The sequence below is a fragment of the Nerophis lumbriciformis genome, linkage group LG25 (assembly GCF_033978685.3).
Source record: "Nerophis lumbriciformis linkage group LG25, RoL_Nlum_v2.1, whole genome shotgun sequence".
Taxonomy (NCBI): Eukaryota; Metazoa; Chordata; class Actinopteri; order Syngnathiformes; family Syngnathidae; genus Nerophis; species Nerophis lumbriciformis.
Genome location: NC_084572.2, coordinates 17,826,605 through 17,840,790, shown reverse-complemented (window position 1 = coordinate 17,840,790; position 14,186 = coordinate 17,826,605). Strand labels below are relative to the sequence as shown.

The window sequence follows — 14,186 nt, the reverse complement described above, 5'->3', positions numbered from 1 at the left end:
GAGTCCTGGGGAGCGGGGAATCAAAAGAAAACGAATTCAGAAAAAAAAAATCATGGTTTTTGACATCATCCGGGCGAAGCCGGGCTGGCTGCTGCTTGCTTCCGCCCGGAGAGGGAGGGGCTTGTGGGAGCGGCGTGTCCTGCTGGCTCGCGGAAGTTCTACCTGACGTCCTTCGTCTGGAGCGGCGCTTCCGCGGCTGAGGTGACGCTGTGTCGTCCTGGGACCAAATGAAGTTTCTGTACTCCACGGAGGAGTAGCGCAGAGTTTCATCCTCCATCGCGCACAGGACCGCCCAAGAAGCCTCGTCCAAAATGTCCAACTCGGCCAACTTAGGTGCGGAAAAGCGGGTCTGCTGACGACCTACTGTCAAGACTTGGTCCTGGGTGTGTGCTTTTCCGGGATGCAACGGACAGTTGGCACGGGCGAGACGGGAACCAAGGTACATGATTTATTTATGAAAAAAAAGATCAAACAAAAAGCGCGCACAATGGCGGAGAATAAGCTATGAAACCAAAAGACTATAGCAAAAAAGTACAAATGAAAAGCACGCACAGTGGCGGAAACTATGAACAATTAAACAAAACATTAACTGTGGCTTGAGAAACAAAAACTTACTTGGCATGGAACCGGCATGAAAAAGGAGCAGCAAGGATCATAAGGGTGTGCAGAAGCATATATGGGGTGCGAGGTCGTCAGGCCGAACAACAGAAAATGAATTAACTTAAATACTTATGGACATGATTAACAACAGGTGCGTGACTCAAAACAGGTGCGTGACATGACAGGTGAAACTAATGGGTAACTATGGTGACAAAACAAAACTGCACAAAAAGGTCCAAAAATAAAGCCTGATCACACAGACATGACAGAAGTAAGTGTGCATGTGTTTTTGCGTACATGTACTACTGAGTAGAAGTAGTAAGTATGCAAGAACACATCTTCTAGATAGAAGTAGTAAGTACACATGTATTATTTATTTTGAGTGCACATATGTATTCACTACTCCTACCCAGTAGAGGTAGCAGGTACACAGGAACACATGTGCCTGGAGCTAGGTGGCAGCAGTGCTCATTTAAATCAACAGGCTCCCTGTTCTACCTAGTAGAAGTAGAGAGTACACAGGGAAACATGTGTACTTGCTACTCCTACTGGGTAGAGGTTGCATCGTTCACATCCTCTGCAAGCCATGTGTAAGCAGACTGGGCAGGAGTTGTAAGTGTGCATGTGTTTTTGCGTACATGTACTACTGAGTAGAAGTAGTAAGTATGCAAGAACACATCTTCTAGATAGAAGTAGTAAGTACACACGTATTATTTATTTAGAGCGCATATGTGTTTTTACTACTCCTACTCAGTAGAAGTAGTACTGTAGGTACACAGGAACACACGTGCATGGAGGCAGCGGTGCTCAATTGATTCAACAGGCTTCCTGTTCTACCCAGAAGGAGTAGTAAGTACACAGGAAAACATGTGTACTTACTACTCCTACTGGGTAGAGGTTGCATTGTTCACATCCTCTACAACAAATTTAGCTGAACTGCACCAATTTTGTGCAGAGTAGTGGTCAAAAATTCAACCAGAAGCTTGTGGATGGCTACCAAAAGCACCTTATTGCAGTGAAACTTGCCAAGGGACATGTAACCAAATATTAACATTGCTGTATGTATACTTTTGACCCAGCAGATTTGGTCACATTTTCAGTAGACCCATAATAAATTCATAAAAGAACCAAACTTCATGAAAGTTTTTTGTGACCAACAAGTACGTGCTCCAATCACTCTATCACAAAAAAATAAGAGTTGTAGAAATTATTGGAAACTCAAGACAGCCATGACATTATGTTCTTTACAAGTGTATGTAAACTTTTGACCATGACTGTAAGTGTGGAGATGGCCTAATAAAACATATTTTAAAAAATAGATTCTTGGAAATGTTGAATCTATTCAGAATCTTAATTAATGCAAAAAAAATAAAAAATCAGCACCCTTTAAAGGCAGACAACAAATGTTGTTTTCCAGTGGTTAACGGATTTAAAATGTATCGTTTTAATTGTAGTTATGAATTATGCAACCAGATCTAAGTGCAGAACACGGTTTAACACATAAATATATTGTACACTTAATTTGATCCTGCATTTATATATTTTATTTCCTGGACCTACCAATGGAACTAATTGGGTGGAATGTATTTTTTTTTAATATTGCAAGCTTCATATAACATTCGCTCTGTTGACATACTGCATATATTCTTTCCCAGACTAAGGTGCGAGCTGGTTGTTTATGCACGTCCAAATCATGTTTTCTATTACAGAATATTCTATAACAGCATATGAGATGATGGAAGAAATACAAACATGAGATGAACTTGATGTTGGTAACCTTTACTTGTATGAGCATCAGATAAAAAAACATGATTTTGAAAGGGAAATTTACTGCAGGTGGGAGGAAAAAAATAGGGGGCCACAGCAGATCCAAAAGAGTTCAATTTAAATTTGAGTTTATTTTTCTGGCACATGAATACAGACAATATTTAAAAATTAGTAGGGGGGCGTCTATTGACTTGGGTTTGGAGAAACGGGGTAAACACTGATTACATTTCACAAAAATGACAAAAAATAACAGTCAGGGGTGTCCCGATACAACTTTTTATTCCGATAATTGGAGCCTCGAGTATCGGCTGATATTATACACTATGAGCAAGAATCATACAGTACATACATTTATTATCCTGTAGTGTGGAATGATTGAAAAGGTTCGATAAAGTGGAATATAACAATGGTAGGTATGGAAAACACTAACCTATTTATTATTAACTGTCTGGAATGGACTTATGCTCTCTTTAAGATGAAATGGAGTGGTGATTTTGTTTGGCGACACCTAGTGGTCACAATATGCAATGCAATATGCAACTATGATTGATATTTGTTCATATTGACAAATGTGCTTTTTTAAGTCTGCAATATTGTTCAATTAAGGACACTTATTACTTGTGTCTAGCCTGTGTGCTATTGCGTGCTAAGCTGTCGTGTAGCTGCTAGCACTTAGTAGCCTATAGCCTACCTTACTCAAGACGCACCTGTTCAAAATTGCATACTCACTATAATTTCCTTGACACTGTTGTTTATTCGTTGGCTACATGTTAATTTTATCATTTGATGCTTGATCGTTAACTTGGAAACTATTTTATCTGTACACTGTAAGGCAGGGGTGTCAAAGTCAAGGCCCGCGAGCCAGATCCGGCCCGCAAATGAATTATCTACGGCCCCCGGGATGATATTTGATTAGTATTAGAACACAGCCGCCAGCTGCTGTTTTGCACGTACCACTACTCCATCAGTGTTGGCGCTAGGAATTTTCAAAATGGGACCCCATCAAGTCATAAAAAATGGGGTCCCACAGTAAATTTTTGGGGTCCCACTTTTTGTAACCGTTTTGAAAACAAATGATAAATGTATATCTTGTTGTCCATTGCACCGGTCTCCCCTAAAGGGGGGGGGGGGGGGTGTCACCCACATCTGTGGTCCTCTCCAAGGTTTCTCATTGTCATCCCTGATGTGGGATCTGAACCGAGGATGTCGTTTTGGCTTGTGCAGCCCTTTGAGACACTTGTGATTTAGGGCTATATAAGTAAACATTGATTGATTGATTGATTGTTGTATCTCACATTATATACAGTGTTTTGGAAAAAAAGTTGTCATAAATGTTACTTAATTCATGAAAATAAAACACATTTTTATGCAAATGTATTCAGTTATAAACATTTATTCACTTTCTTCTTTCCTTCATGGATCTAAACTTTACTACTGCCGGTATTTTTTTCTATATTTTTATTGTAATATTTTCAGAATGTGTTTGTTCGATTTTTGGCCAAAGTATCGTATTTTTCGGACTATAAGTCGCAGTTTTTTTTCATAGTTAGTGCGACTTATATATATGTTTTTTTCCTTTTTTATTATGCATTTTTGGCAGGTGCGACTTATACTCCGGTGCGACTTATACTCCGAAAAATACGGTACGACAAAGAAAACAATCTGAAGTTGTCTTTATTTTTTCGTTTTAATGCCATGATTTTAATAGTCTGGCCCGCGTGTGCACAGATTTTTTCTTCCATGCGGCCCCTTAGCTAAAAATGAGTTTGACACCCCTGCTGCAAAGTGTCCTTGGTTCTATTGAAAAACGCCTACAAATTAAATGTATTATTATTATTATTATGATTGCCATTTTACCTTTTGGAAATGACTTGACTAAATTAGAAGAAAAGACCAACCTTGTGTGCTTATTGGAGGACATTTAGATGTTAATGGTATCGGGAGATTTTACATGCAAGCCCGTATCACCCCATACTTGATTGATGATACGGACCAACATTCGATATCACGATCGGATCGGGACACCCCTACAGTGAGAACAACACAACAAAACAGTTGCACTTTTGAGCTCCTTAAAATAGGAGAACGAGATAAAGAGTCCAGATCACAATCAAGCGAGCCCTCTTTAGTATCTGTTCTGGACCAGACCAAAGTCATACGGTCCCAGAGATTTTTCATACTGATACTCACAGAGAAAGGTGGGTTTGTACGGAAGCGTCCCCCTATCATACTCTTTCCTCTCTAGCGTGCTGGCGCTGTACTGCTGCTGTTGCTGATGGAGGTGATGGTGAAGGCTGTTGTGTGACTGTGACCTGAGACCATCCTTGCCAAAGGTGGAGAATGACCTATCGTTGGTCGAGGTCAAGGCCACTTCGGGAAGGTCGATAGAGGCGGGTACCTCAGTGTCTGGTAGCGTGGCGTCCATCCCGGGGACGTGGAGGTTGCTGCGGTAGTCCGGCCCCTGGCGCCCGTCAGAGGGGACGAAGGACGGCATCCAGCAGCGGTCCGAGTGGCCCAGGGCCTTGCACTCCTCTGTGCAGTTGGAGAACAGGTCAGCACCTGCAGTGATAACACATGGAGGGTCAAAAGGCCCGACGAAAAAAGTTATGACTCATTTTCATGTCATTAGAAGAAAAAAAATACAACAAAAAATATTAATCACGACCACACTGATGAAGCACACCTCATTCATTGTGAAGAGTGCATGGAGATTTAACAATAAACTGTATTAAATAGAGATGTCCGATAATGACTTTTTTGCCGATATCCGATATTCCGATATTGTCCAACTCTTAATTACCGATACCGATATCAACCGATACCGATATATACAGTCGTGGAATTAACACATTATTATGCCTGATTTTGTTGTGATGCCCCGCATTAAACAATGTAACAAGGTTTTCCAAAATAAATCAACTCAAGTTATGGAAAAAAATGCCAACATGGCACTGCCATATTTATTATTGAAGTCACAAAGTGCATTCTTTTTTTTAACATGCCTCAAAACAGCAGCTTGGAATTTGGGACAAGGTTGAGGTGGGTGGGGTTATGAGGTAGACGGGGGAGGGGGGGAGGGGGGGGGTGTATTGTAGCGTCCCGGAAGAGTTAGTTCTGCAAGGGGTTCTGGGTATTTGTTCTGTTGTGTATATGTTGTGTTACGGTGCGGATGTTCTCCCGAAATGCGTTTGTCATTCTTGTTTGATGTGGGTTCACAGTGTGGCGCATATTTGTAACAGTGTTAAAGTTGTTTATACGGCCATCCTCAGTGTGACCTGTATGGCTGTTGATCAAGTGTGCGTTGCATTCACTTGTGTGTGTGAAAAAGCCGCATATATTATGTGACTGGGCCGGCACGCAAAGGCAGTGCCCTTAAGGTTTATTGGCGCTCTGTACTTCTCCCTACGTCCGTGTACACAGCGGCGTTTTAAAAAGTAATACATTTTACTTATACCAATAATTTCCGATATTACGTTTTAAAGCATTTATCGTCCGATAATATCGGCAGTCCGATATTATCGGACATCTCTAGTATTAAAGATAAACCGCGGTAAAACTCCCGACAGTTAGTATTACCGTTTTAAGTTAGAATCATCAACAACTGCAATTAATAACCGCACTTCGATAAACTCACGCACCGGAGATGCTACTCATTTACTGGGGAAGCACGCTCGCGCGCTAACCGCAGCTGGCTTTAATGTTAACGTGAATACAAGAGACATTAATGTATTTCCCCGTTAAGAAACATTAGACAACGATCTGAAATTGAATAAACACACTGATGTCTGAGCAAGTAAGATATTCAATTGTGTACATTGAACCCACAGGATGTGCTCTTTTAAAACAGTGATAATTTATACTCAGGACTGGTGTTGTCCCGATACCAATATTTTGGTACCGGTACCAAAATTATTTCGATACTTTTTGGTACTTTTCTAAATAAAGGGGAAAAAATGGCATTATTGGCTTTATTTTAACAAAAAATCGTACGGTACATTAAACATATGTTTCTTATTGCAAGTTTGTCCTTAAATAAAATAGTGAACATACAAGACAACTTGTCTTTTAGTAGAAAGTAAGCAAACAAAGGCTCCTAATTTAGTCTGCTGACATGTGCAGTAACATATTGTGTCATTTATCATTCTAGTATTTTGTCAAAATGATTAAGGACAAGTGATAGAAAATGAATTATTAATCTACTTGTGCATTTACTGTTAATATCTGCTTGCCTGCCTATCTAATAAGCAACATATTTGTACAGTGCACTATAATCGATGTCCTTGGCACACTGTTCAGCTATTAATTGCACAACTTGACAACACACAAAAAAAGACAGTTATGTGAGATAAATATACATTCTAGATTTATAACACTGGTTGCTGTATTTAAATGGGACAGTGGCCAAGACTGAAATGTACTTATTGAAAATATTCATGGAATGCAGGTCTTGTTGTGAAATTATTTTTTTGACTTGAAGTGCATTAACGTGCTCAGTACTCCCTGAGACTGGGAGGTTGTGAGGTCATACCAAAGACTATTAAAATGGGACCCATTACCTCCCTGCTTGGCACTCAACATCAAGGGTTAGAATCGGGGGTTTTATATTTCCCGAGCGCGGCCACCGCTGCTGCTCACTGCTCCCCTCACCTCCCAGGAGGTGAACATGGGGATGGGTCAAATGCAGAGGACATATTTCACCACACCTCGTGTGTGTGTGTGACTATTGTTGGGACTTTAACTTTGATCTGCAATAATGAATAATCAATAAAAGTGCTTTCAAGACAACTTTAAAGATGTGTGCGTTGTCTGCAATACTATACAAAATGTACTATTATGTTAGTCGACAAAAATGTTGAAGAATTTAGCCCACTAAAACTAACTTGATTCAGATGACAAAAGTATGAATAAACTTACATACATTTTTGTCAAAAGAGTATGACTAAAACTAAATCAAAAACTGCTGTCAAAATTAACACTGCTCTTAAGAAAAAAAAAAAATAAATAATAATAATAATGAAAAAAAAAAAAATAATAATATATATATATATATATATATATATATATATATACATTTACAGATATAAATATATATTTATATGCACACACATATGTACACATTTGTATATATAAACACACATATACATATTTACACACATATACATAACTATATATATATGCACACATACATATGTATATATACACACACATACATATATACATACACATATATACATATATATGCACATACACATTGTATTTTTAAGTTGAATTTTGAAAATATTCAATTGATTTAGAATTGGGATTAATAATAATTGCAATAATTATGTGAATCGATTTTACGTGTATTTTGTACAGTGAATTATTATTATGGGAAATACCTTAAAACCATTGGTTCTCAAACTTATAACAATATTTAATATTTCTTATAGTATAATGTCTATTTTTTTTTTTTTTAACTCAACTAGGTTAAAAGATTTGAGCACATCCAACAATACAACGATAACGATGATGAATGTGATACTTTTGCTCACAATTACCATGACATGAATCGTTACATCCCTCGTGAAATCAAAGCGGTTTCAAACGTAAACACACCGTCAGCAGCAACAACAAAAAAAACACAAGTCAAATACCACCCTCACATAAAAACTACAATTATCTGCATAAAAGGCAACAACCTGCTTAATTGCACTTTAATGCACTTCAATCCTCCCCTTGTATGCATACATTCAGCTCCTGCCAAACACAAAACCTCCAAAAAGATCAAATTACGTCGGAAATTATATAATAGAAGGAGCAGCATGAAAGGGATTCCAGTTATGTTAATTACACTCTTAGAGAGAACAAAGAGGGGAGGGTGGGGGTGGTGGGGTGGGAAGGGGGGGAGGGGGGGGTAAGTGCATGAGAGATATTATAAAATGAAGACAGGACCAAGAGACATGAACAGAGTCATCATAATAATTACACCCTGCAGACTATTTCCACCTGCACAGATGGGATTTGTGTTTTTCTTCATGCTTTCCCTGGTAGCTGCTGCGACGTGGGAAAAGATGGAAGGTTCCGATCGAAGTGGGAGACGCCAGTTTGAAGGCGCACATCAGGGAGGGGTAGGCGAGGGGCTCGAGCGGAGAAAGAGCGAAAAGCGGACAACCTTAACCTTTGACCTTTCACCACTATCTTATACAAGCAGTCCTGCAGCGGGTTTACTTGTGCAAAGCTGGACGACCAGTTAACATCTGAATGTCCTCCAAAAAACACACAAAGTTGGTCTTTTCTTGGATTTGAGTCCAGTCATTTACAAAAGGTAAACACGGTAAGCTATGCGCGACTAGGAGCTAGCAGCAATGCACACAATAGCACACAAGCTAAACGTTCGTAATAATTGAACAATATTGCAGTCTAAAACAGCACATTTGTCACTATAAACAAGTATCAAATAATTATAGTTGCATATTACTTACACATACAAAGTTCTACGACAGAAGTGTATTAGAAAGTATCCAGTAACAAATGTGTCTGCATCATTTGACACATACAAAGTTCGACGACAGAAGTGTATTAGAAAGTATCCAGTAACAAATGTGTCTGCATCATTCGACACATACAAAGTTCTATGACAGAGGTGTATTAGAAAGTATCCAGTAACAAATGTGTCTGCATCATTCGACACATACAAAGTTCTATGACAGAGGTGTATTAGAAAGTATCCAGTAACAAATGTGTCTGCATCATTCGACACATACAAAGTTCGACGACAGAAGTGTATTAGAAAGTATCCAGTAACAAATGTGTCTGCATCATTCAACACATACAAAGTTCGACGACAGAAGTGTATTAGAAAGTATCCAGTAACAAATGTGTCTGCATCATTCGACACATACAAAGTTCTACGACAGTGGTGTATTAGAAAGTATCCAGTAACAAATGTGTCTGATTTGATACATATATATATATATATATATATATATATATATATATATATATATATATATATATTGTATATTTATTTTCTTAATTTTTTTAAGGAATACATTTTTAAAAGACAATATATATATATATATATATATATATATATATATATATATATATATATATTGTATATTTATTTTCTTAATTTTTTTAAGGAATACATTTTTAAAAGTTTTTAGCTACACGCAACCAGACATATATATATATATATATATATATATATATATATATATATATATATATATATATATATATATATATGTCTGGTTGCGTGTAGCTAAAAACTTTTAAAAATGTATTCCTTAAAAAAATTAAGAAAATAAATATACAATATATATATATATATATATATATATATATATATATATATATATATATATATATATATATATATATGTGTGTTGCAAAACACTCACACACACATATATACATACACATATATGCACATATATACTGTATGTATTTTTAAGTCAAATTTTGAAAATCATCAATTGATTTAGATTAGGGATGTATAAGAATTGCAATACGGATGTGAATCAATTTTTTCTGTACTGTCTACAGCAGATCTGGGAAAATTAAGGCCCGGGGGCCACATGCGGCCCGTTAAGCTTTTTAATCTGGCCCGCCGGACATTCCCAAATAATTGTTTTAGATGTTTAAGATGGAAAGTGTAGCTGCCATTTTGATGTGCAGTCATGTTTTCGAACGACCGTAAGTCTTTAACTATACTATATATTTCAATAGTTGCAATCTGCGCTTTTGGATGATATACCAGTTACTATGGTAATCTGATTAGTTACTAAGGTAATCTAAATAGTTACTATGGTAATCTAATTAGTTACGATGGTCATATAATTAGTTACTATGGTAATCTACGTCACAGCAGCTCAGATGAGGCACTAAACAGTGTGGGCGGGGAGCGTTTCCACAGACGCGGAAGGAGACTTTCACAACAAAGTTGTAAAGCTTAGTGATGTATCAGATTGTAGGTGGGTTCATTTTGTACCCTTCGCGTTCATATTTCACTGTTTGTTGCATTTTTGTTGCGTTTCACTTGATTGTAAAATGTGTCGATCGAAAGAGGTGTGGCGTTCATATTTTGTCAATATTCAGTATTTTATCCTTCATAGAAAAATGTCAAATTCCATTACGATTTTTAAGGCGGTCTGTCATAACGTTTTTTAGCATTCAATCAGACATTATTGTGAGGTTTTGTAATAGCGTTCCTAAAAATAGATATACCGGCCCCAGACACATTTTTTTTCTCTAAATGTGGCCCCCGGGTCAAAATAATTGCCCAAGCCTGGTCTACAGTGTATTATTATTATGGGGAATACCTTAAGCCAGTGGCTCTCAAACTTTTTTCAGCAAGTACCACCTCAGGAAACACTTGGCGCTCCAAGTACTACCATAATGACCAACATTAAAATAATGGAGCGTAGTAGGCCTAAATATTCATTAAAACCAGGCAGAGGTTTTATTGAACAAGTATATTTATAATATAGTTGGCCACCGTAACATTTCACACAGTTTGAACAGTAACACAGTGTTTGAATATTTAATTAAGTGATTCTTTGGCATACCACTAGATAGAGCCCACAGTTTGAGAATCACTGCCAAGTATCCTGGTGGTAATTATATCAACTCGATTGAAAAACATAAAATGAACATGTGCCTCAATGATGCCAATTTCAATGAGTAAATGTCATGTTAGTGAGTCAGTAACGCTATCAAGTGATAAGGTAGGTTTTTAGTGCAGGCTGACCCTCGTGTTGATGTAATCATGCTGCTATTTCAGGACACAAGGGGGAGCGAGACGGGCCATGTGACCGCAGTGACCATGAAGTCAGATGAGACACAAGGCTCCCAGACAATCGACAGCATGGCCAAAACAGACACGGGAGTCAGAGAAAAGCGGCCAGGCTGCAGGAGCCGTAAGGAACAGAGAGAAGGACCCCAGCAAACACAGATGGAGAGAGCAATGGCCAAAAAAAAAACCCCAGACGGGGACATGACAGATGGAACCAGGAGAACTGTGGCAGAAAGTGTAGGGTAGAGAGAAGAACATCAACATTGGTTGGTTTATCTCTGCTCACATGTTACTTTTTTTTATTTATTTTTCTAACTTTATTTCAATAAAGTGCATAATTACACAACACATAAAACATAAGACAATATCAATGTACAAGCAGAAAGGGGAATTTATGTTTAGACTAGGGTTGTACGGTACACCAGTATTAGTATAGTACCGCGATACTAATGGATCATATTTGGTACTATACCACTTCTAAAAAGTACCGGTCACCCCCCACCGGCCCCCACTTAACATCCACTGTAATGATACCAAGTACAAGAGCGTACTACTATGATTACATCGATATTTGTTGGCATCACAACGTCTTCTTTCGTTTTTTAAAATGTATATATTATGTTTATAAACACAGAAAATATGTCCCTGGACCAGTGGTTCTTAACCTTGTTAGAGGTACTGAACCCCACCAGTTTCATATGTGCATCCACCGAACCCTTCTTTAGTGAAAAAAAAATATATATATTTTTTTCAAATTCAAGATAAAGTTACATGTTTTTTTACTGGTGCACAAAATGAACCGTGCATGAACATCACCTTGTTCAAAGAACAAAAACAACACAGTGCATGAACTCACAACAAATTACACACCTGCAAATCAGATGGAAAATTAGAGGGAACATTCTTTCGGGGTATCCATAATACGCCGATAGGGAGAAGTTTTTATTTACACGATGAGTCAGGTGTGTCTTGACCGCCGCGGCGGAGGCTCCGCCGAACCCCTGAGGCCGACTCACCGAACCCTTAGGGTTCGATCGAACCCAGTTTAAGAACCACTGCCCTGGACACATGAAGACTTTGAATACGACCAATGTATGATCCTGTAACGACTTGGTATCGGATTGATACCCACATTTGTGGTATCATCCAAAACTAATGTAACGCATCCAAACAACAGAAAAATAAGTGATTATTACATTTGAACAGAAGTGTAGACAGAACATGTTAAAAGAGAAAGTAAGCAGATATTAACAGTGAATGAACAAGTGGTTTAATCATTCATTTTTACAGTTTGTCCTTTTGACAAAATAATAGAATAATAAATGACACAATATGTTACTGCGTACGTCCAATTAGGAGCCTTTGTTTGTTTACTTACTACTAAAAGACAAGTTGTCTTTTAGTAGTGTCTGTTCACTATTTCATTTAAGGACAAACTTGCAATAAGAAACATATGTTTAATGTACCGTGAGATTTTTTGTTAAAATAAAGCCAATGATGCAATGTTTTGTGGTCCCCTTTATTTAGAAAAGTATCGAAAAGTACCGACAAGTATCAAAATACATTTTGGTACCGGTACCAAAATCTTGGTATCGGGACAACACTAGTTTAGACTAAGGATGTCCGATAATGGCTTTTTGCCGATATCCGATATTCCGATATTGTCCAACTCTTTAATTACTGATACCGATATCAACCGATACCAATATCAATTGATATATGTAGTCGTGGAATTAACACATTATTATGCCAAATTTGGACAACCAGGTATGGTGAAGATAAGGTACTTTTTAAAAAAAATTATAAAATAAGATAAATAAATTAAAAACATTTTCTTGAATAAAAAAGAAAGTAAAACAATATAAAAACAGCTACATAGAAACTAGTAATTAATGACATTTTGTAAAATTAACTGTTAAAGGTTAGTACTATTAGTGGACCAGCAGCACGCACAATCATGTGTGCTTACGGACTGTATCCCTTGCAGACTGTATTGATATATATTGATATATAATGTAGGGATGTCCCGATCCAGGTTTTTGCACCTCCGATCCGATACCGATATTGTTTTTGCACTTCCGATCCGATACCGATACTGACCGATACTGGCCTATCCGAGCATGTATTAAAGTTTAAAGTTATTTAGCCTACTTCGTTGTCAGAATCATGTTGAAAAGGGTTTTAGTACTCTTGATAACAACTAGCCAGCTGAATTAGGGGAGTTTGAATAATACACAATGGTTGGTAACAAGAAACTGACCTGTTTATTCAAGGATAAACACAAAATAGACAAAATTATACATGACAAACAGAAATGGCATTATTGAAACTAGTGCTGGGCGATATGGCCTTTTTTTAATATTGCGATATTTTAAGGCCATTTTGCGATACACGATATATATCTCGATATTTTGCCTCAGCCTTGAATGAACACTTGATGCATATAATCACAGCAGTATGATGATTCTATGTGTTTTGATTGATTGATTGAGACTTTTATTAGTAGGTTGCACACATATTACGTACAATTGACCACTAAATGGTAACACCCGAATAAGTTTTTCAACTTGTTTAAGTCGAAGCCACTTGTATTCATGATACAGATATATACTATCAGATATATACTATCATCATAATACAGTCATCACACAAGATAATCACATTGAATTATTTACATTATTTATAATCCGGGGTGTGGACGGGGGCGCCGGATGTAAGTGTCAAAAAGACAGCCAAAAGAGTTTGATATGAGAATAAATCTAAAGTTAAAATATAGGGTAGAAATGCACCCATTTGCAGGAAATGTAGTCTTGATTTTCAAAATGTTCTTTCAAGGCTTGCATGTCTACATTAAAACATCCTTCTTCATACTGCATTAATATATGCTACTTTTAAACTTTCATGCAGAGAAGGAAATCACAACTAAAAAAATCACAAATGTTTTCATACGGTGTTGATCTGGAAATTTTTGCCTCGGCATTTTGATGGTGTGGACGTGTGGCACCGAATGGAGATAAGCGTCTCGACAGACGTTACAATA

The 14,186-nt window shown here is 37.5% G+C and overlaps 1 protein-coding gene across 3 annotated transcripts in view; it reads right to left on the bottom strand.

The window, feature by feature from the left end:
- Positions 1 to 14,186, bottom strand: part of pcdh10a (protocadherin 10a) — an 85,601-nt gene that overhangs the window by 16,889 nt on the left and 54,526 nt on the right. Inside the window, exons 4-5 of one of the 3 annotated variants that reach the window (XM_061983917.1) lie at positions 4,766 to 4,926; positions 4,558 to 4,690 (exon numbers count right to left, since the gene is read on the bottom strand). In XM_061983917.1, the coding sequence (XP_061839901.1) occupies positions 4,558 to 4,690; positions 4,766 to 4,926 (294 nt within the window). Of the gene's footprint in view, positions 1 to 4,557; positions 4,927 to 14,186 lie in introns of all 3 variants that reach the window. The other 2 variants (XM_061983915.1, XM_061983918.1) reach the window with 2 other exon arrangements.